This window comes from Monodon monoceros, unplaced genomic scaffold (assembly GCF_005190385.1).
Source record: "Monodon monoceros isolate NGI ecotype Baffin Bay Population unplaced genomic scaffold, NGI_Narwhal_1 Super_Scaffold_7, whole genome shotgun sequence".
NCBI lineage: Eukaryota > Metazoa > Chordata > Mammalia > Artiodactyla > Monodontidae > Monodon > Monodon monoceros.
In genome coordinates, this window is record NW_021703784.1 from 64,946,624 (window position 1) to 64,969,500 (window position 22,877).

Consider the following 22,877-nt stretch of genomic DNA (forward strand, 5'->3'; position numbering starts at 1 on the left):
GGATGTTTTTAGGCGGCAGTTGGTGATACCTCTCCAATGTGAATTTGTTGTTCAGCAAATCCGTGTGGTTTTTCAACCCAGATTTTTAACAGGATGGCTGGCTGGCTGTATTCACACTTTTCGCTCTGTAATAATATGCAAATCCACTTGGCGCCCAGTCAATACCCAAAAGAGTGGAAGGATTAAAGATATTTATAAGGGGGGAAAAAAAAAGCTCTGCTAACTGGGTCTTTCCATTTCTCTTTGAGATCTAATTTACATGTCAGTATTATTTTAACATTTGCTACAGAATCCAGAGCTCTTAATGAGATCAGAATACAACCTACAGCTTCAGCTTTTTGATTCTGCGGAATGTGCTAATTTATGGATAGTCTCTTCTAAATTGAGAAAAAGGGATTTTCCCTCCTGATACTGAGAAGCTATAAATATTTTCATTTACCTCTACTCCCACCTTTTTAATTTTATAAAGAAAACAACCCCACTCTCCCCCTCTCATCCCGTGCCCATGATTTCTCCTGGGTGAGAAAACTAAGATTAGCTTCAACTTTCATCCTGACTCCAGTCACTGCAGTGATGACCCAGTCTGAAAAGCTTAGAGCAGCGCTGGGGGCTTGGTGTCTGGCTGGGACTGTGTATTCCTAACTGCAGAGCTTTGTTGAGATGCAAATAACCTTCCCCACCCCCCCTCACCCCGAAACCCTCCCAAGGAGTAGCGATTTTATATTTGATTTCCTTTTTTTGTTTTGTTTTGTTTTGTTTTGTTTCCCCTCATAAACCCGAACAATGTAGGTGTCTAGTCATATACAGGTCTTAGCAAGAAAGAAAGTTCGAGAAATTCAAGCCGCCATTAAGGTACGTCTGGCTTGCCCAGTTGTAGGGGGCTTTTCATCTCCATGGTTACAGGCTTTTCCTTTGTTTTCCTCCCTTCCCCTACCCTGCAGGTGTCTAGTCACATTCAGGTTCTTGCCAGAAGGAAATCTCGTGATTTTCATTCCAAGCTAAAGGTATGCGCTTTCCTGCTTTTTGGCTTGTGGTTGCTATGCATCTCACTTCCTGTTTTCCATGGTGACTGGTGAATGCCTGGTGCTGGGATTCTGGTAACCTAGTTTCCTCGCATGTGAGAGCTGTTTACATTTCTTTGTGTCTAATCTCTCTGTTTCTGTACTAGCCTCACATTAAGCTCAGAGAGAGAGAGAGAGAGAGAGTGTGTGTGTGTGTGTGTGTGTCTGTGTGTGTGTGTGTCCCTAATAACAATGCAAATGCAGCAGAGAGCTGGTCTTGATAACTTTTCAGCACAGAAACATGCTTTTGTTTTTACCCTTCAAATAACCACCAAGCAGCCCTGAGCTAGGAGAGGGAGAAAAAGTCAAAGAGATGCAAAGTTGGTGTAGAAATTATAAATGAATCATTTCCAAGTGGCCATCATGAAATTACTCTGAAAAAAATTTAGAAATTATTTTAATTTGTGCTTTTGATGTATTTTCAGTACTTATGAAAAATACATCTTCTTCATGTAATTTTTCATGAGTTCTTCCAACAGAGAGTATTTTCTGCCAGATTTCTTCCACATTGCTTAATGTTTTTTAAGTGTGTGGCTTTGTTAATTAAAAAAGAAATTTGAGGTGAGGGCTTAAAAAAAAGATAGGTCTTAGAGATGGGAAAGCTCTTGATCAAATCCATGTTTGCAATTCCATTTATACTTGAGTTTATTTTTTTTTTTGCACATGTGCCTCATTTTCCAGTCTTTTAAAATATATTTCATAGCAAAAACAGAGGCATGGACGACTTAAAAATGCAAGTTCTCCCTATTTTCTCTCGTTCCAAAACTTGCAGTAAAACATACCTGACTTTTTTTCCTCCATAATGCCCTATTTGAGAAATGCAAAGGGATTATAGTTTGCATGGAGGAGCTTTACTTTATAATAAAAATGAATCTGTAGTCCATATTGTTGTCTTTCCCACAAGCCTGTTTTTGGTTCTGTTCTGATTTTTCCCCCCATACATTAAGTAAATTTGTGTTTTTGTTCTAAACTAAAGGACAAAGTGTGATTTCACAGCCCCAAGTGGTGAACACTGGGACCCTTCCCAAAGGCCTCCAACATTTTTTATGCAAACGACGCTGACTGTGAAATAGGTCTAGCGACCAGGAAGGCGCATTTGGGGTGCCCTCTGCAGTGGGCAGCATGCTGGCTCGCTCGCTCACACATGTGGCTGATGGTGGCTGGCTTTTAGTTGCACTGGCTGAGCAGTTGGAAGACTAAAATAACTTCGTAGCTCCTGCTTTTTAACCAAAGGTGCAGTCCTTTCTATGTGGATGTAACTACCCCAGTGTTTGCTCAAGTTCTCACTCTGTTTCTAGTTTCTCTAACGGATTAATGATGTACAAAGAAGTTTACAGACATCAATTTTGTGTTTCCATCTGTGATGTTATGAATTGTTCTATTTCTGCACTATGTGGTTCCTGTATGCTCACCAGGGCACATGGCCTTGGACCGAAAGCCCTGTAAATGGTGGGTAAAGCTCTCCCGGTCAGAGGGGATCCCCATGGGATTCCACAAGCACTCTTTTTCTCTCTTGGTGACTTTACAAATTTTCCTCAATGGAAACAGTTTTGCCATTATCTTATACATATACATACCAACACACAGTCGTTTTTGTGTTTGTTCTTACAAAAAGACTTCCCCCCCACTTTTAGCCAGTCCTCTGGGGCGGGCACGAAGAAGAGGCAGAGACAGAGGCAGTGGGGTAGCAACTGGCTCAGCATTTCATCTCCAAGAACCACCTCCATCTTCTTACGGTTCCTTTCCTTCCTCCCTACCTCATTACTCTTGGAAAAATGGAGGCCTTTGTTCTTCCCATCAGCTAATACCAGTCGAGCGTTCCAGGCATGGCGCTTATCACAGTGGGCAGTTAACAACCAATCCTCTATTCACAGAGCTGGCCGTGGAAATGGGAATGTGAAATATAGGGCACTGTAGGATAAGTGTTCGCAGAAAGAGCCAAAGTTAAATGTGTAGGCAGTCCCAGACACGAGCTGTATGGACAATGTGCTGCTGAGTTTGGGCATGAAAGACAGGAGTTAGTGCAGTGCAGGGCCTCTTGTGTGTTCTCTCATGTAAGCTCACTACAAAGTGAGTTCCATTCTCAGATTTTCAGGAGTAATATTCAGGAAACCAGGGATCCAAAGGTTTAATTAACTCACCAAAAGCCACCCAGCATAGGAAGTGGCGAAGTCAGGATTTGAACTTTCTGAATCCTAAACTACTGCTCTTCGAGACAGGGTTTCCTGTAGCGGAGGCTGAAGTGGATTTCAAGCAGTAGGCTTCTCATCAGTACACACTGTAGATAACGTGTCACCACCCCTCACGCTCCTTTGGACCTGGGCGTGCAGGCCTTGCTTCCCACGGTCCCTCAGCCACTACATTTTAGAAGTAAGATGATTTTTAAACTTTGAGCCATCGGTCAAGATGTGGGCCTAATTTGGGATTCACGGTCATCAGTATCTCGGGGTGATGTGTTCCTGGCTGCAGAGCTGCTGCGTCCCCACTCGGAGGGAGTTAGGACAGTTGAGGAGAATAAGGCTGGCTGCCACCTGCCTGCAGATATCCTGCTGCCTTCACCTCCCACAGGCGTTTTATGTTAAAGATGCCCTCCTTAACCTTCCTGCCAGCCATTACCAGGAAACGGGCTCAGGCCCCTTGGCGTGGTAGGAGGATAGAACTCCTCTCTCTGTCTGCACTTTCTTGTTCAGCTCTGGAGTCTAACGTTCTCGGGAGGCAGGGATGAGCATCCTCGCCGAGTTCCTTGTGGGGTCAGGCTGATAGCCTCTGGCTTCTTGGCCTCCCAACACTGGCTAATGAGATAAACTCACTACAGAAGTTGAAGTCATCTCAGTAGACAGCAAGGATAGCTTCTGAGCAGGGGTAGGGGTGGCAGGAAGTATCCAGACTCACAACAGGTGCCGTGCTTTGTCTGAGACGATGCAGCAAGACTTCCTGGAGGAGATAGCCGTTGACTGGCCATCTCCGGACCTGTCCTTGCCGTGCCTTGCCAGCCGGGCTTCTCGCCATTTCTCCGCATGCTCTGAAGTCAAAGGATTTCTGTTCTCTGGGGTGGACAGAGGCCTGTGGCCCTCCTGTGAAGACTGAAGCCAAGTTTCATTTCCCTGTTCTCCCTCGGGGTTTGAAAAAGTGGTTTGCTCACACCTGGGGCCGGGGCCAGGGCCAGGGCCAGGGCCAGGTGTGGCTTCCGAAGGCACCCTCTTGCCTGTGAGCCTCTCTTCACTTTCCCAGGAAGGGTGCAGGAGAATTCTTGAGGCTAGTGGTTTTCCAGCCTTTTTTAAGCAGCAAAACTCACATTTCAGATTGAAATCTTACTCGAAATTTTCCATATATAAAAGAGTAAAAGCCGTTTTATTTAAAGCTCACACTCTCTCATCCTTAGCAGTGGCCTCTTTGGCTGGTTCTGTTGAATAAGGTTTGAAAACCCACACTGCTTTAGGCAGAAGGAATAGGAAATGCCCGCCTCTCAGCCGTGCATCCGGCCTTTATGGGACAGCTTGGGGGTCCCACTTAGAGCCCACATTTTCTAAATTCCGTAGCCTGTTCTGCCGTAGCCTTCTGAAGAAAACAGGCTCGAGAGAGTGGTTATTCTCCTGTCACGGTTGTGGATGAGTCATCCTAGCTACAGAAGTCACGCTCTTGAAAATCTCTTAGGATGAGTTTCAAAGGTCAGCTTTATGCTTCTGCTAAATGCATTGGTTCTCAAAGTGCTTGTTTGTGAGCCAGATCACCCCAAAATGTGTGGATTTTAATTTTCGTTTAAAACAAAATTGTTTTAGTAAAAGTTTTAAGATTTCCGTGTAGATTTGAACTTTAAAAGCGCAGAAATGATTACTTAATTCAGTCCAGTAATGGTTCCATTGAGAAGCCATGTGTTCTAGACCCTTTAGTAGATGTTGGGCGTGGAAAGTTGAATACACAAGAGTCTCTGTTTTGGGGGAACACTCATTCTTTCTGTTATTTTTGGCCACATTTGGGGAAAATACAAGATTCCCAGTGGATTGTCCCCAGCTAGGGGGCTCTGCAGTAGAAATTTAACAGAGCAGTGCAAAGACCACGCAGTGAAAAGGATGATTAATTCTGAGTGTGGGGGAATTAAAGAAAGCCCCGTGGAGGGGGTTCCATTAGAACTAAGCATAGAGGAAGGTAGAGAATTTCCACAGATAATGGGGGTGGGGGGGTTGGGGGAACCATGAAGAACACCCATCTAGCTGGAGGCATGGAATGAGGAATGAGACTGGAGGGGTGAGGTTCCCCTGAGGAGCATGGGAACACGCAGGGGTCGTTCACAGTTATGCTTTGGAAAGATCCCTCCAACCATTTTTAGAGGATAGCGCGGAGCGAGGCAAAGCTGGAGGCAGGGAGGCTAATTCAGGGGCTGCTCTAAGAAGCCAAGGGAGCAAGATGTGGGCCTGGACCAGGGGCCGACCAAGCACCCCTGGGGCCCTGCTCCGTGGCTCTTATCCATCCGTATTGTCACCCTCGGCTGGTCCCCACTCCACTCCAATCTGATTGCTGCATGCTCTTTCTTGCTCATTGTTTTTAAAGAGTGAATTATGTTAAAAAGTTCTATTCTTATTAAGTCTGAAAACTGTACACTGAAACTTTTCGAAGGCAGCATTTAAAACTTAGGTTAGTGCTTCCCTGGTGGCGCAGTAGTTGAGAGTCCGCCTGCCGATGCGGGGGACGCGGGTTCGTGCCCCGGTCTGGGAAGATCCCACATGCCGCAGAGCAGCTGGGCCCGTTAGCCATGGCCGCTGAGCCTGCACGTCCGGAGCCTGTGCTCAGCAACGGGAGAGGCCACAACAGTGAGAGGCCCACGTACCACAAAATAAATAGATAGATAGATAGATAATAAAAAATTAAAAACATTAAAAAAAAACTTACATTATTAAAGCCCGGGTTCTCTTAAAGTAATGGCCATTAACTGAGAGTGTACATCAAAATTAACTATGAAGTTTTTGTTGCTAAATTTTAAATACACCAAAAAGTTAGTACAGAGAATGACATATTAAGCATTCATGTTTGTACTATCCAGAAATGATTCTTTTCATTATATTTCCTTTAAGGTTTGTTTTTTTTTTAACTGAAAGAAATCAAATGGCAAAACATTATTCTTACTTTTTCTAATTTCCTCTACCTACTGTCTTTCCTCAGTCAATCTCAGCCCCCCACCATCAGTGTCTTTCCTTGCCATTTAGTATTTCCCTGAGAAAATCAAATCCAGTGAAAACTATCTCTTCTCCTTTGGCCCTTATCCTAAAACTAATCTAGATTTTTACCCATTGTTTACTATGAACTTGTGCTAAAGCCATTGGCACCAACCTGAGACTTCTTCTCTATAGTTTATCCTGGCCTGAGCTAGGATAGACTTGGCCAAAAATTTGGGATGGCCTTGGACACAGACTTCAACCACAGGAGAGAGATGCAAGGGGCAAGAAAAACTAGGGGATAGTTGAAGAGGTCAAGGAACGATGTGAAGAGACCAAGAACCATCAGCAGGGAGACTGGGGCAGTAGGGAAAAGGGTGAAGGGGCCAGCAGAGTGCAGGTGAGATTCAGAAGCCCTAAGATGGATTGGAACTGCAAGGCATTTGTGACCAGAGTGCCAGAATATTGGACATCAAATATATACTTTTATTTTTTTTTAATTTTCTTGACTAAAATGTCTAAAAGACAAGTCAGAGTGTGATAACCGCTGGTCTAGAACAGAGTCATTTCTCTGTGATGGGAGGACCACATGTTTGGCCCCTGCCCAGACAAGATCCTTTTGGCCCACCACTCTTCAGGTGCCTGGTTCTAGTTATAAAGTAGAAGATGGATCCGTGCAATTACAGCATGCAGGTGGCTTATAGGTCTATGGAACATGCATTGAGGAATTCCACAGATGCTGACTCAGAAATCTCCCTTGGACCTTGTGTCACCAGCTGGGTCTACAGCAGTGTTGCCCATGCCGGTTTCATGTGTTATCTTCCATCTCCCCCTGTTCCCTAGTTTATCCCCTCATTGGAATCTGCAATTGAGCAGTGAGAGGCAGCAGCCCGTCTGAGAAGACTTTGTGTGGTACAGACTGAGGCCTGGCCTGCAACTTTAGACATGATTCTGTACTTTGAATTATTTCACTCACCATTAATTCATCAAAAGGTCTTTAACTGTTTTTGCTTTTTTTTTTTTTTAAGCTCCATGGATTTATTATCCCAGCATGTAGAAAGACTGCAGAAATGTTCTCTGTGCGCTATAAACAGTCTCTTCTTTCCTACTCAGAGTTCCTACTTAAGAGTTTCCTGCTCTGAGTCTCTATATGTTCGTTTGTCCTGGGAGGTTGTCCAGTCCCCGCCCAGGGGCCTCCTTTCCCTGATAGCAGCAAAAAGGTGGTCCTTTACTTGCTGGCTTCAGAGGCTTGTGAGAGCCACAGCCAAGCTCTGCAGGCCACCACCACACTGTGGACTGTCCTCATCTTTGTGGACTGTCCTCATCTTCCCCTGAAGGTGGACCAGGCCGCTTCTGGTTTGGGGTGTGTTTTGGTGAGTGCATGAGTCCAGACAGTGCTAAGAGTAAAGGAAGTCTTTGTTCTGCCCTAACCTCAGCAGGAATACATCTTAGGCAATAGACGTATTCATGTCAAGCTCTGGATTGTATTGAAGAAAAGCCTGTACTTGCTGACATTGCATCATCCCAGTAGAGCAGAAAAAAGCCTGAGCTTCTCTGATTGTGTCCAGTGGTTGGTGACTAATTTACGAGCTCCATGTGCTCCCTGGGGCCATTTTCTTCGTTCTCGCCCTGGTGGCCTTTGTGATTTGATTTCTGAGCAGGCCATTCTTTCCAACCTGCCATTCCTTCCAGTAAGCAGAGAGCTTAAAGTTCAAATTGTTGATTTAATTCTCTTGAGGAGTTCAAGAACTTTGCTGGGGCTTTGCTGCATCTACACTGTTGAATCCTGGCTGTGTCACCACTGATTCTATCCAGGAATGGGCCTGTCCACGGGGAAGACACGCTGCACTTCATCCAGTGGTGCTCCCCATGGCCTTCTGAGCCACTTTGCTCGTTCAGGCGTTGACTGTTAGCAGTACACAAGGCAAAAGAAGCCCGAAACAACCACCTCCTTTGTCTCAATGCCAGCACCAAGGCACTTGGCCTTGCTGCAGGATTTGGGAAATGATACACCGCCTTTCCTGGCATCTCCCAAACTTCAGGGAGTTCTTTTGCATTCATGACATGTACTCTTTCTCCTCAGCAATATTTTCATTACCTTTTTTTAAATTTAGCTGGGTTAAAACCAAGACTGGAGGCAGTTAATTTCTTGTGCTTGGATGTGGTGGAATTAGAACCTCTCATCAACGGTGTGATGATACAGAACTTACAGTGTAAACTAGGAGACTGAATACATTTACCTTTCTATGTCAGCTGAGCCAGGTCTGGATTTTCTCTTTAAGGACAACAGAAACAGCCTCATTCTACATTTTTATCCCTTCCTAGGGAAATCCCATTGTTAACTGGCCTCCAATATAAACAGTGCTCAATCACATTGAGCCCAGAGGTTATGTACTCAGGACCAGGGCTCCTAAGCATTTCAGCTCTCCAGTGACTTGAGCCCGGATGGTCGGTCATGTGGGCCCCATAGATGGCACGTCCACAGAATGGCGAGGCTGTGGGCACTGTGTGCTCAGAGTGGTTGATGTGGTTCTCAAAGCACTCTTGAAAGTGAGTGTTGTCCTCACTTTGCAAGTGAGGATGCAGAGCCCTGCAGTGGCTAAGGGGCTCACCCAGGGTCACAAGTCTGAACTGCATCCCAGGGCTATCTGGCACCACAGCCCAAGCGAGCTGTGTTGTCATGCTGCCTCCTTACAGCGTGCTCGCTGGTGGAGGATGAGGGCTCACTGCCTTAACTCGAGATGCTTTTGCATCGTCTCCCTCAACCGAGCCCTATTTTCATTGTGTCTGCCTGTTCGAATGAAACAGAGAAGATGAGTGGTGGGAGCTGGTACTTTCTGGCTTTTCAAGGGAGATTTGCCTCCTGCCTCTTACTGTCCCTCACGGGGAAAGGGGCTAAAGTTAGTGGGTGCCTTCTCCCCAACACCCAGACCTGGCATTAGCAGACCTAAATCCCAGGCTTCCTGGTAGAGAGTCATCAGGCACACCTACAAATCACAGATCCTGGTCTGCAGTCCTTTATGATGCTGAGCCCCACATGAGAATTAAAGGAAACACTATTGACAATTATAAAATACTAAATATAGAACAGTACATTTAAAAATGGACAATGGTAAAAGCCTTGGAAAATTTTTCTTTGATGTGAATGGAGTTTTTGGCATTTGGAAATACAATAAGATGAATTAATTGCTACTCATTACATGTCAAGTCAGGAGAAGCATGAATGGGCCTTCTCTCCTTGGCATTAGCCATTGCCCGCCTGAAATAGGCCCTTTTGTATTTACTCCTGCTTTCTCTAATAATAAGCAAATTAGAGATCATGGCTAGAAAAATTCAAGTGCCCTCCATCCTTTCTCCAAGCCATCATAGACTCTTATGATGTTTATCTGCTTAAGGGCTACTGCTAATAATTGCAGAGGTCATGTGAATCCACATAGTGCAAGATTAGAAACAACATCTGCAGAATTACTCCTTAGGAAAGTATTGTTTTGTCTTTTTCTGAAAAAGTGATTTTGCAAGCAAATTGCTGTCTTTCCTCTCATGTGCTATATTTTTATATTGCTGAGAGAGGTATATTTGGAGAAGAACACTTAATAGCTATCAGAAGTTTTTGTATCCATGATCTTTTTTATTTTTGACTGTACATATTTTTCCTGATGTATTGGTGGGCTTCCATATGAAGAAATTAGATTGGAGTCTTTAAACTCTGAAATGATGGCCCCTGAATAAGCAGGAGTATATTGATTTAGTATGCTGTTCACTCAGATTTCATATGTAGCCACTATAATATAGTACATGCAAGCATGTGCCATTTTATATTATCTTTAAAATGTGTTTATGGTTAATGCCTAAAAATTATGAGATAATTGATTCCCCAGAATATTTAAAAGCTGAGAAAACAGGGGGGAGCAAGGGTCCCCCACTTTCCAGAGACTGATTCATAAAATCTCCCTGAGTTTGAAGAGCGTACCACTCCAGCCATGTGCATCTGTGATAGGCTGCCTTCCTGTCATGGATATCACCTGAAGACATTTTCCAAACATTGTGTACATTTCAGCAGCAAGAGGAAGGTAGTCACCTGATCCCAGAGTTGTAGTGGCAGCCTTGCTCTGCTTCATGAAATATGAAAGCCTGTTTACTTAGTAACAATAACAGTTTGAAAGGCTTCAGGCTGAGAAGTTTATGTCTGCCATGGCCTGCTGGACCCCGCGTGGCAGAGGTAGTGAGGCCGTTGACAGTGCGGTATGCCAGGAATGGGGCAGGAAGAGAGTCGAGTGGGTACTGAGACGTGCACCCTGCCTTGGAGTGCTTCGTCTGCCCTCAGTCTCGGGTCGCATGGGCTGTTTGTTCTTAGCACTCCATCAACAGTCTTAGACCCATGTTTCCTGCTCCATAAATATTTTCCAAATTCCAGGTTGTGGGTTTGAGTTTGGGTTTGGTTGGATAAGGGAGATATGCCTTCTATTTCCCCACTTCGGCTTTTTATGGCCTCATTCTTTATAATCTTAGGAACAGAAGGGCTTAAAATCAGTAATAAGGAGTGAATATGAAGTTGTCCAAGCTTTTTCCTAGGACACATTTTTCCTCGTGCATACTCGTATGTACACATGCATACACTCAGTATTTTCTGTAATCTAAGACATCATAGACGATAGCTCAGTATTGACTTAATAAGTTTTTCAAGATAAAACAATGTGCTCATCCTTTGTAAATCTCTTCCACATCCCAGAAATATTCGTGTGAAAACATCTTAGAATAAAATTAATGTGGTGTACAAATGTAGCATATATTTTTGATTTTACTTAAGCTACTGTTGTTTGGATGGATTAGCGACACCCACACCCACACCCCCCTTTATTCTGGGGGTAGATGGTGATGATAGAGTGGAACGTTTAAAAGTCCAGGGTATTAGACTAGAATGACACAGAGATGCCATTTAGTCAGGTCTGACACTGAGAGTTATAATTTCTTCAAAGCCAGGCATGTATCTCTAGGCTGAAAATGACAATTTAGACATCCTTCAATTGAAATCTCTCAGCTAGGTGTCCTTCTGTACGCCCATTTCAGGATAAGTAGGCCTATAGCCAGTCTCTCAGTTCTGATTTTGAGATCTCCCTGGTGGTGCTTATTATCTGCAGGGTTACTTTAGATTTTAAACAAAAAAATTTAATTTTCCATCGTATATCATAGGTAGAGGGGAGATGTTATAAAATTAAGTGAGTACTCAGAATGTCACCACTACAAAAAGTAGGAAATAACTGGTGTAGACATTTTAGTCCATTTGTAGGAAATTGCCTATTCTCAAATAGGTAGGTCAAGTGCAGAAAGAACCTCTACTTGAGATAAAATTTCCTCTCTGTACTTGGCTTTCTCTCTATTAGGACAGGTGGCCAAGAACTGCCCAAATTTTAACATCCTGCTGTCTTTTCACTAGTGGTTTTTCAGCTATATGTATTAAGATGTATTTGCTTATAATGGATGTCAAACTCACAGCTCTGAATACTTTTAGAATCAGAAGACCTTTAGAAAATAAAGTACAACTCTTTCCTTTGTAGTTGAAGAAAATTAGAGTGTTAGGTGATTTGCCCAAGGTAATACAGCCCATTAATGTCAGGTGGAGGGCAGGTTTGGAACCAGGTCTCCAGACTCCCCAGCACGTACGCCTTTTACTGGCATAGAGCAAGTTGGTGTGCTCGCAGCAATTGACTTGCTCTTCTGCTTCTGAACTTCTGTTTTCATTTGGGTACCTGGTGGAATGCTGGGTAATAAGAGAGTCAAACCTGACTTTATTTAACAAAAGAAAAAGACTGTATTCTGAAGCGTCTGGAGCTATGTGACATAAACAGCAAAGGTGGTAACTCTTCTCCTTTCCTCATTGACTGATTACCCTGTTAGAAAAGAAAAGTATCAAACTTTCGTGAACGTTTTGAAGAACTTTTCAATCAGCCTAGCAAAGGGAAACATCTCAAGCAACTCTAATAGAGTAAGAGTGGGTTGTGGAGACGTAGGTACTTATTTCCATGTGGACCTGGACTTAATGATTCCTGGTCACTGCACCCAAGTGTGCACAGACGCACTTTGTATTTGGGCAAGCAGAACCGCCCCTGTCATCAGCATTTCATAAACACAGAAGTCTCAGGTCTGAGAGAGGCCCCATGACGTACTTTTGGAATAGAGCCAAGCCCACAGCTCTTTTGTGGTTATTCTGCACAGTCTGCATCGGCCAGGCAGACAAGCAGCCTGGGCTGCCATTTTCTCAGCTCCCCCCACCTGGGCCCTGGACAGGTTGTAAGGCTTGTAGCTCGTTGGGGAAGGCACCTGTGGTTATACCTATGCCATTCCTTTGGTTTCCTTGAGGATATTGATATCATTTTATTAAGGGTTACATGACTTGGGGGCTGGGGTCCAAAGTGACTTGTCCAAAGAGAAACCCATGAGCTTGTATTGATGTCAAGGTGCTCTTGACAGAGAAGGAAGGAAGTGTGACTGAGCCAGGTTTCCTGTTCATTATACCAGGGTTACCCTCTGAGGGGATGGCGGGGCAGGTGGCAGGTGGAACTGCAGGACCAGCTAAGGGTAGACTGACACGCACTGAGATTTGCATGTGTCAGGCCCAGTTTGGCTGTAGGGCATTTGCACACACACAGTCAGTTTATCATAAAATTCCACTGACTTCAATATTTGCCTTTTTTCCTGGCATCTCAGTGTCTGAAATGTTTCAGGCCTTTAAAAGAAAGTTACCTGAGAAAGCTGGCTTCAGGTTAGAACGTTCAGCAGATTAGCAAATGGAACTTCAACTCGAAGAATGCCATCTGACCAGAGGCAGCAAAGGCATCACTTCAGTCTCTGGGGACCAATAATCCTGCAGGCCTCCGGAGCCCTCCTGGTGTCATTCAGCTGCAGCAGTGCCCTTACAGATACTCATTATGACCATGCGTATCCCCGAATAGCTGTTAGATGAGGCTCGTTTTTTCAGTTGAGAGCCAGAGAAGTGTATGAAATATAAAATTTTATGCAAACGTTAGGCTCCTTTTCAAGGGTTAATATAAGCGTTTTGAAAATTCACACGGTGCTCCTGGCAGTTATGGGGCAAAGTGGTGTCTCTACCTTGGGAGCACCTGATTGATCTTCCTTAGAACCCTCTAGTACTTGTCTTATAGGCTTTGATTTTTCCCCCCCTCCTTTTGGCCTTGCCTTTGGCACCTCAGCATGTTTATTCATCACCTTTGGGTAAATCTGTAAACATTGAAGCCACCTCTCAGCTGGTACTCAGTGTCTTAGCCTGAAGCTTCCCTTGACCTTCACTCTGTCTGAACTCTGAATGACAGCTGGGGAGCGTGCTCTTTTTACTCTGATGTCACCATTTTGTTCCTGCTTTGATGGAGTCTGGGCCTGGGATAGCTTGTATAGACCTTGTGCAAGCAGCCAGGACCCTTGATATGTTTACTGAGTGTGAAGCCCTGCCCCACCATCAGGGCCTGTCCCACACCAGGGGCCTGACCATTTCTCCATCTGTACTGGGGAAGCCTCAGAACCAGCTCAAAGGAGTTGGGAGTTGCGGTTGTTGATAATTGCCCTTTAGATAGTTACCTGGGTCACACATTTCTCCTAAAATGTGAAAAAAAAAAACCCCACACTCCTACTCATTTTATTGTACCCAAGTATCATGTGTTTGTATACGTATATATTTTTTAACTAAGAAGAAAAATAACCCTGCCTTTGTAACGCATTCCTTTTAACAAATTGTTTATTGTTGTATCCAGGTAACAAGCATGGTAAGTATTTTCACCAAATTGAGTATTCTGTACTTTAGCTGTGCTTGGCAGACTTTTTGGCTAGCTGTGTGTTATCAGCCTTGGCTTTTTTAGAAAAGATCCTTTTAGGAAAAGGGGAAACCACTTACCTGGTAGCATCTCCTGTGTCCTTGGGTATAGAAAGAACCCGTCTAGCCTTTGACGCAGGCGGGGATACCTGAGAAAGCATGCCCCCCGCCAGCATGCTGCTTGGCCCCGTCATCGCCCTGCCTCTTCGCCCCGCCGCCCCGCTGCTTCTGAGCCTCCCCACCAGGTGTCTGCCAGGGCTCCCAGGCCGAGCACACAGACGGGCCTCCCAGCACTCTGCGATGGTCCTACCCCAGATCCACAACCACGCCTCTTCTCTCACCCTCCTCCCCATCTGTGTGCTTGAAAGCAGGGCCTTTTTTTTCCCCTCTCCTTGAGTCTGTTAAGTAATTGGAGACATCTCCCTTTGGAAGCTGGAAAAATAAATACGTTGTCCACTCTTCTCAGAGGCTTCCCATTCTGTTGGAAAATGGATTAAAGATTTTTTTCTTTTTAAACCTTGCTACTGGGTGTTCTCAGTAAACGTTCAGAGTTACAGTAGGTTGAGTGTGTTTTTAGCCTTCTGGCTGTGTTTATTTATCTGTGCATGTTTGCTTTTTCGGCCTTTTTTGTGGCACTGTATTTTAGTCCCTGTGCTCGTGGCTGTGCCTGTTTAAGCTGCCCGGTAGCCATGTGTTGTGTATTAATTCTGTGTGTCACTGTCACCTTCAAGGATCAGACTGCAAAGGATAAGGCCCTGCAGCACATGGCCGCCATGTCGTCAGCCCAGATCGTATCAGCCACTGCCATTCACAACAAGCTGGGGCTGCCAGGGATTCCACGCCCCACCTTCCCAGGGGCGCCGGGGGTAAGTCATGAGGTGGATCCATAATGATGGCCCCTGAGCGCATGGGGTCCACGTGGCCAAGCACAAAGCCATCCACCTGGCACTTCTTGTTAATTGGGTCAGGTGTAAGAGAGGGTAAGGACCATTTTGTGGCGCCCTGTTGCTGAGTGCAAAATGGTGAAAGAAAGCATGGAATGAGGGAGAGGGGGAGAGTAAGAGAGGGAGAAGGAGAGGGAAGGAGCTTAGTCCCTGAAGACATGGAATTAAGTATCACTTTTTTGGTGCCCTTCCAGGTTGTTATCTGCCTCTTCAGCTCTATCATTTTAATCCTGGCCCTTGGTCTCTGTTCCTGTGTCCTCAGGGTCACTTTATGGCAACTAACTCCTAAAGGGACAGAAGTATTCTATTATCATTTTCATTTTGCACCTGCCAAGGGCTGAGCAGCTTAATGTTATGATCTCATTTAATCCTCAAAATAACCTTAAATGCCTCTTGCTGTTATTGCCATTTTACAGATGAGAAAATTGGAGTTAATTAGTAACAAACAAGAGTTTGGGTAACGTGATCATAATCACATGGTTGGCGATGTCAGGACGCATACCCAGGGCTCTCTGACTCCTTGACATCCTACTGCCTTTCCAGCAGGCCTCCAGTCAGCGGGCACCAGAAAGCTCAGGAAAGCTCACAGCAAAGGAGGCGTCTCTGCTGCTGCTCCGAGCTCCTGGCCTCTCGTTCTGAGCTGTGTCCTCTCCCTGGTGCTGGGAGCTGCGGAGGCACATGTTACACAGGAAACATTTCAGAATGGAGGGAGGAGGAGAAGGGTGGGTAGGCACATGGGTAAAGCAGTCAGATGAGATATTTTTGAACCCTCTGCAGTGCACCCAGATTTCAGTTGGGTGTCAGGTGAACGCTGAAGAGCTGCTGCCTAGTCCCTGCCGTCCAGGAGATTTTCTGGAAGAAAAGCCAGAGGGAGCTGTAGGTTGCAATCTTCTGCAGGGCAGCGACCATATCTGCATTTAGGGAAGGTCACTTTGCAGCTGGTGGATGATCTGAACCCACTGTCTTTAGCAAAGATTACAGTGCACAGACATCCTGAGCAGTGCTTTGAGGTGAACTCATAACCCTGAAGCTTTTTGCATTTTGCCTTCCAGTTCTGGCCGGGAATGATACAAACAGGACAGCCTGGATCCTCACAAGAGTAAGTTTGAGGAGGGGCCAGCAGTGACAACTAGGGGCTGGTCACAGCCCACCCCGGGTAGAGGTTTCCTGGCACCAGACTGCCTGCAGGCTTGGAGGAGAAGGGAGAATTAACCTGAGATCACCAAAGTCATCCCCTATTGTTATCTACTGAGGCCAATAGCAGGAAAGAGACTGCTCAGATCCGAGAGACGTGTAAACACCTCACTCCCACCTTAAGTATTAGTGGTCGTGCAGCTGGCAACCGGAGGAGGGGCTCCATCCCTTCATGGCTTTGGGGGGCAGAGCCTGGGGTCCTCCTGAAAGTGCTTGCTTGAGAGAGGGCAGTGGAGGTGATCCTATAGCTCATTTTGTTCCGGCTTTCCCTGTAGTGGGGGCAGCTGATAGAAAGTCCTACTGATGCTTTGAGGGCGAGGGAAGCAAGCTCAGTAAGCTGGAAGATAAGGGCAGTCTAGGGATAAAAGCAGAAGGGAACCCCTGCCCATGTATTCTCAAAAGAACTAGAGCTATTTTGCCCAGAGGAGAGCCTGAAACGTCCCAATCCTTGCCTGGAGATGGTGACCACTGACCTCGGTCTCTGCAGGGATCAGAGGAGAGGTTCAGAGGTAGATATCGCAGCATGTGCAAGGCAGGCTGACATCTGTCCAGCTCGTCCCCCGGAACTGGCATGAGGCTTGGTGGTTTGGTCCCCAGCAGCCTGCTGGCCCGTCTCAAATGGACAGCATACCTGGGTCTCTGTCTTGGCAGAGGTCTGCCTGGGCTGTGCTACCACCTGCAGACAGGGAACCTCACGGTGGCGAGGCCCCCAGGTGGTTCCCTAGCCCTGGGAGGCCAAGGCCAGGCCTGGGAAGTAGCCGCTGCTGTAGTCGTGGTTTCTGACTCTCCTCCGTCCTCTGTCTCCAGCGTCAAGCCCTTTGTGCAACAGGCCTACCCTATCCAGCCAGCGGTCACAGCCCCCATTCCAGGTGAGTCTCTGCGGGACCCTCTTACTTTGTTCCACAGCTGCACACCCTCCCTCACTTGCAGAGCCATGGACGCCCCCTTCTCGCCGGCACTCTCCTTAAGGCAGGGTTAGCCCGGAGCTCAGGAGGGTCAGGGGGGTGTCCCCTCCCAGGTCCTGATTCGCCTCGGTCATCTCTAGAGAGCTCTTCTCATGGGCTTTTAAAGAAACAGGAAGCCTGATCACTTTCACTTAGAACCCTGGGTCATCCTTGGAAGGGGAAGTTGCTGTGGTTCCTCCCTCATCATAAACAGGCCATGTCGGGCAGTCCCAGTCTTGAGGGCAGATAGGGTTTTACTCACCCTTTCTCAGAGAAGTGCGTTTCAATTCCGAGCACGCTTTTTTAAAGGAGCGCTTACACGGAAGCCCGGCCAGAAACCGGGGACCCAGCCGGCCTGCCTGCCTCCCGCCGCACGCAGGCGCAGAGGCTCAGTGGGACTCTCTCCGTTAGAGACTCCCCAGGCTGCCGTGCATTTGCTCGTCACCCTCTGCTCCAACACCATGGAGCATTCCGAGAGAGTACTCACAGTGCTGGTGACTGCAGTCTTAGGGAAGGAGATGGTTGAGCATAGGAGGTCTTTGTTGCCTGTCTTTCCTGTCTCACAGGAGATCTTTGCCAGCACCTGCTTCCGCTCTTCGTCACTCTTGTCGTGGTCCCCAGCGAGGCCCCTTTGCCCAGGATTAGGTGTCCTCACGCCACAGCCCTTAACCTGAGCTGGCGCCAGCTTTAGAAAGAGACGCCACGTGCATTGCGCTTCTCCGGCTAGCCCTGCCTCTGGGCTCCTCCACCAGAACCCACCACTGCCTGGCTCAGCTCCCCCCTGACTCTGGTGGACGGGCCTGTTGGCCTTTCCTCCTGGTAGGCCCTGCCCCGGGGTTGGCCTGAGGCCCGAGGGGAGGTGAGCGGCCAGGTTGAAGGTGACGATCGATCGGTATTTCAGGGTTTGAGCCTGCGTCAGCCCCAGCTCCCTCGGTCCCGGCCTGGCAGGGCCGCTCCATTGGCACAACCAAACTCCGCCTGGTGGAGTTCTCAGCTTTCCTCGAACAGCAGCGAGACCCAGACTCGGTGAGTGTGCCCAGAGAGGTGTGTCCTGAACCCAGGGTTTGCCCCTCTTTCCCTGCCCTCAGGCCTGACAGGTAACCTGTGTGAAGCAGACCTGGTGGAGGATAGCGGAACAGCCCTTCAATTAAGAGAAAAGGTATTTCTGTTGACAAAATACGTGGAACTTTACAGCTAAATGGTTATGGATGCTGTGGACTGCGAACTCCAAGGATTGCTGGAGCTGTAGCGAAGGACCTTAACAGGCTCTTGCACGTGGTAAAATGTAACATGTTTTGAGCCCTGCCCTGTGGCTGGTGCTTTGTGCAAAGCTTATAGATAGGATCACATTTTACCCTCACAAAACCCCATAAGGGTAGGTGCTCTGTGGTACATGAGAAAACAGAGAGGTTAAATAATTTCCCTATAGCCACAGAGTTACGGATTAGAGATTCAAACTCATGTCTTTAAAACTCAAGCCTAAACATTTAGCCATTATTCTATACTTCTTTTCAAAGCGGTGTCTTCTCAAGATAGCAAGTCACTACCTTCTGAAGGAGAAGTAACAGAGTAGTACTTAAGTAATTTGAAGTAGAATGTGATGCATTATAATTCCATAAATACCAAGAACATTGGCATCTGGACTCTATTTGTAGCTTTTCTTCCTTCCCATTTCCCCGCCCCATCTAGTGGCCGTCATCCCCCTGTTTCTCAGCCAGGCCCACCATTTCCCCTGCATATGTGAGCCTCCCTTCTTTCCCACCCGACAAGCCTGAGACCCTTTCTTCCCTCCCACTCCTTGGCTGTGATTAATGAGCATTGCATCTGTGTGTGGGTGAGCCCAAGGCAAAAACTAAAGAAATCAGGAGTTTGTCTTTGGGAGCTTTACCAACTCCTTTCCATAATTTGTACCTCACCCCACCCTGCTGATCTCGGGGGCTACCAAAAGCACACAGGTGCCACGCTCTCTGGGTATTTGCCGCCTTGCTGTCATTCTGTTACCAGGAAAAATCATCATGAATGAGTTCACCGTCTGTTGTAAGTAACTTGGATACAGACATCTGGAGGTGACCTCTCCTGGGAGTATTTGTACTTTGGCTCGCTGGAAAGCCTCTTATGGTAGGATGGGGGAGACCCCACAGGTAGAGGGGTTTCCGCCAGCCGTCATCAGAGTGGAGACTCGGGAACCCACGTGTGGCCCCCTGACATTTCTGTCTATGAATTGTGAATGCTGGGAGCTGGTGGAAAAATAGAGCCTGCTCCAAAATTAGGAAAAAATGAAGAAGGAGATGTAGAGTAGGTCATTGGGCCCATTGAGGCAGGTCAAGGAAAATGAGATTATTGAGAACAGGGAAGAGAAGGCCACCTGGACCCTCTTCTCTAGTGTCTGAGTGGCTTTACAAGAAGGGTGATGGTGAGAGCTTAAATCCCTCTCTGCGGGAGCATTGAAATAAACAACCAAAAAGATTACCTTCCTTTTCTTCCTCTTCTGTCTGAGAAGTGTAGATGGTTCTTTGGCTGAAGTCTGGGCTTTTGGCCCAGATTGTGCTTCTGCTTTCTGTAACTTGTGTTTGTATGACACCTCACTGCTCGCAGAGTACATTGTCATTGGTTATTTCATTTTGTCCTCAACGTGCTGGTGAACTGCATTCTTTTTTTCCCCATTGTACAGATGAAGAAACTGAGGCCCAGGCACATTAAATGACTTAGGATATTTAGCCAATAAGCAGGAGGACCAGGAGTTCAGATCTTCCATTTCCGTGTACTCTCTTCACTACTGTGAACCACCACCAATTGTGAAGGTCTCTTGGATTGTGTTTTCAGTCTGTGTATCTCCTGTATCAGCAAATCTCTCTCTTTGCTTCTGACCATTTTTTTAAGGAATAGAACTCCAAGACATTGGGAAGCAGAAGTCCCAAGATGTTAGTTGTTATCCTTGTTACAAGACTCAATATAATGTTTTATCACCAAAAAAAGAAACAATTTTTTTTTTTTAATTTAAAAAGCCTATGGCAGCCCCCTCATATTGTAACTGTCCTCCTCAGTTATGGACCTGTTAGGGCCCAGGATGACCAGTTCCTCTTTTTCCTGTTGTTGCTGTTAATTGGGCTTCACACTGTGAATCACCGGCAGATTCATTCAGTCCATTCTGTAAACATTTATGAGCACTTGCTTGTTCAGGGCGCTGTAGCGAGGAGGGGCCGGCCCAGTGCTGCACAGCCAGCCACTGGCTCTGCCCTTGGCGGAGGTGGGGGTGACGTCTAGTGGGGGAGGCACACGAGGCGATAGTCACACATGAGGCCACTGCAAAGTGTGGTGACCGCTGGGGAGGGAGAACACTGGACGCTGTGAATGAGGGACAGGGAACCGGGCAGGCTTCGTCAAGGAAGCAGCCCTCATGCCAACAGGTAGAGCATCGATATGGGCAGGGACGAGTAAGGGAGAAGAGCACTCGAGGGGCGATGACTCTGTTGTAGATAAAGCAGGAGGTGAAAGCTGGTGACTAGCTTAGAAAGGCAGGGCCCACCAAGTCCTTGGAATAGAGTCCAGAGATACTTGTTTCATGTATGTTCAGGATTACACTTAAGACTCTGAACGGTTCGCAGTTGGCAAGGCAGAAATTGAGACACAGATGTAGAGAACAAACGTGTGGACACCAAGGGGGGAAAGTGGCGGAGGGGGGTGGGTGGGATGAATTGGGAGATTTTGACTGACATATATACACTAATATGTAGAAGATGGATAACTAATAAGAACCTGCTGTATAAAAAAAATAAATAAAATTCAAAAAAAAAATCTGAACGGTTCAACTAGATTTGACCTTTCACTGATGAATGAACAGGTTTGCTTCTTTAGCTTAGACTCTAACACGTGACTTTAATGGTGACAGATGTGGTAAACTAGAGAGTGAATTTCCAGAGTAGGAGGGACTTAAGGGAGACCACCCTGAACCGAGGACCAGGCAAACTAGATTCTCCTCTTGGCTTTGTTGCTCCCCAAGTGTGCCTTATTTCCTCTTGGGCGACAATACAGGCAGAAAAGGGTTCAGACCTGCCCACAGCCATTGACTAACGATCTCTCCAAGCCTCTTCTATAGAAAGAAATAGAATTACCTACCTCATAGGGCTGTGATAGGGATGAAAAAGAATCACACTGCACCAAGCTCATTAATTTATTTGCTTGGTTTTTGCCAGCACTACCCATAGACCCAGGATTCCAGTGAACCCAAGCCATTGCAAAGACGTAGGGGGAAATGTGTGTACATGTCTGTATGTAGACAAAGATTTGCAGAATCCCAAGTTGAATTTGTTTAGGACCTTTAATTATTTGTCACTTTGTTGGCTTCCTTATCAAATTAACATGCTTAATGTTTGATGTTAAATTTTAAGGGTAGTATATCCAAATTTGTTTAAATGTACCAGGTGAGTTTCTTTTCGATGGCTTTAAATTTTCCTATAGCTGGAAGTCTGAGAGCCAAAGAAACCATTCACATGCTACATGTTTTTTCAGTGTGACCTTGGACCTCAAGGGCTTTTACATGTTCATTGTAACAGCACCTTATGTTTGCAAAATGAAGCACATATTACATAATTGGAGAGGCTGGTGCTTGAGACTTGCCAGAATGCTTGTTTTAAGTAATCTTGTGAATTCTCCCCCATTTCAGTTAGTCAGCCACCTCTTTTAGTCCCAGCTGTGCTGGAAATTCAATCTTCGGTTTACCACGTGTCACCTGCTACCACTAAAGATTCTTCACAATTCTGCCACCCCTACCAGCAGTAGTACTGGTGATAGCCAGCACTGTCTTACCCAACCCTATGACATAGCCTGCCCAGTATTAGGCAGCCAGCTGACATTGGAAATGGGATTCAGATCCAGGTCTGTCGATTCCATATCCTGAGACCTGTAACCAAAGGTTCTCGGGTCCATTTGTATCTGATGTGTGTACCTGTAGCCAGCCATAATCTACAAGGAGCTAAGGGAAGACTAATCTGGGGGATGAACGCCCCCTGCTGGCTCTGCATCATGTGTAAACCAGACATTTCCCGGAGTCGGTGGTTGTTTATATTGGTGGAGAACCAGCAAGTCAGTCCCTCTGTTACCTTTGGCTCCACTAGAAGCTAAGAGAAAAACAGCAGAGGGTGAAGAAAGGAAGATCTAAAAAACAAAGACTATTTTAGAAGTGGTTAGTAATGCTTGAAAGTACACTTTCTACACGATTTCAGTGTTGCGTATCAAAGGGTGTTAAGTGCAAGATCCTCCACCCGGGGTGGGCTTTTTAAAAGGGCCTCGCCTGTAATCAGGGCCCAGTTCCTGGAGACCTGAAGCAGCTGCTCCTTTAGAGAAATGAAAACCCGGCCTTGATGAGCTGTAAGCTGAATCCCGTGTGTGCATGCAGAGTGGCTTTCCTGATTAAGCCTAACGGGATCCCTCTACCTGCTCCCTGGTGCAGGGCAGGTTCCTCCAGCCGCCCCGAAGCTCAGCCACACCTTCCCAGGCAGAGGTTGTGTATTTAATGCCTACCGTGATCTGGATTCCAGAGCAAGCAGGGCTGTGAGCAGGAAGAGAGTGTGTGAGTTCGGTTAGGTAGGAGTTACACAGCCAGAGAAAGGCAAGCTTTGGGGTGGAGAGGGCGGGACAGGAGATTATTTTCTTTAGATTTTGAAGGAGCAGTATCTTGGGGAAGAAGAAGTTCCATGATGTGCAGGAGCACACCTGACCAGGGAGACACCTCTGCTAGTTGCAGCCATCACGATAACCTCCAG

The 22,877-nt window shown here is 46.5% G+C and overlaps 1 protein-coding gene across 14 annotated transcripts in view; it reads left to right on the forward strand.

Annotated features, from left to right (window-relative positions):
• The window catches only part of TEAD1 (TEA domain transcription factor 1), a 264,117-nt gene that overhangs the window by 191,144 nt on the left and 50,096 nt on the right, over positions 1-22,877 (forward strand). For 6 of the 14 annotated variants that reach the window (XM_029207008.1, XM_029207009.1, XM_029207001.1 and 3 more), the window contains 7 exons: positions 790-852; positions 942-1,004; positions 13,975-13,986; positions 14,765-14,899; positions 16,030-16,076; positions 16,979-17,040; positions 18,017-18,141. In XM_029207008.1, the coding sequence (XP_029062841.1) occupies positions 790-852; positions 942-1,004; positions 13,975-13,986; positions 14,765-14,899; positions 16,030-16,076; positions 16,979-17,040; positions 18,017-18,141 (507 nt within the window). Of the gene's footprint in view, positions 1-789; positions 1,005-13,974; positions 13,987-14,764; positions 14,900-16,029; positions 16,077-16,978; positions 17,041-18,016; positions 18,142-22,877 lie in introns of all 14 variants that reach the window. The other 8 variants (XM_029207012.1, XM_029207000.1, XM_029207013.1 and 5 more) reach the window with 6 other exon arrangements.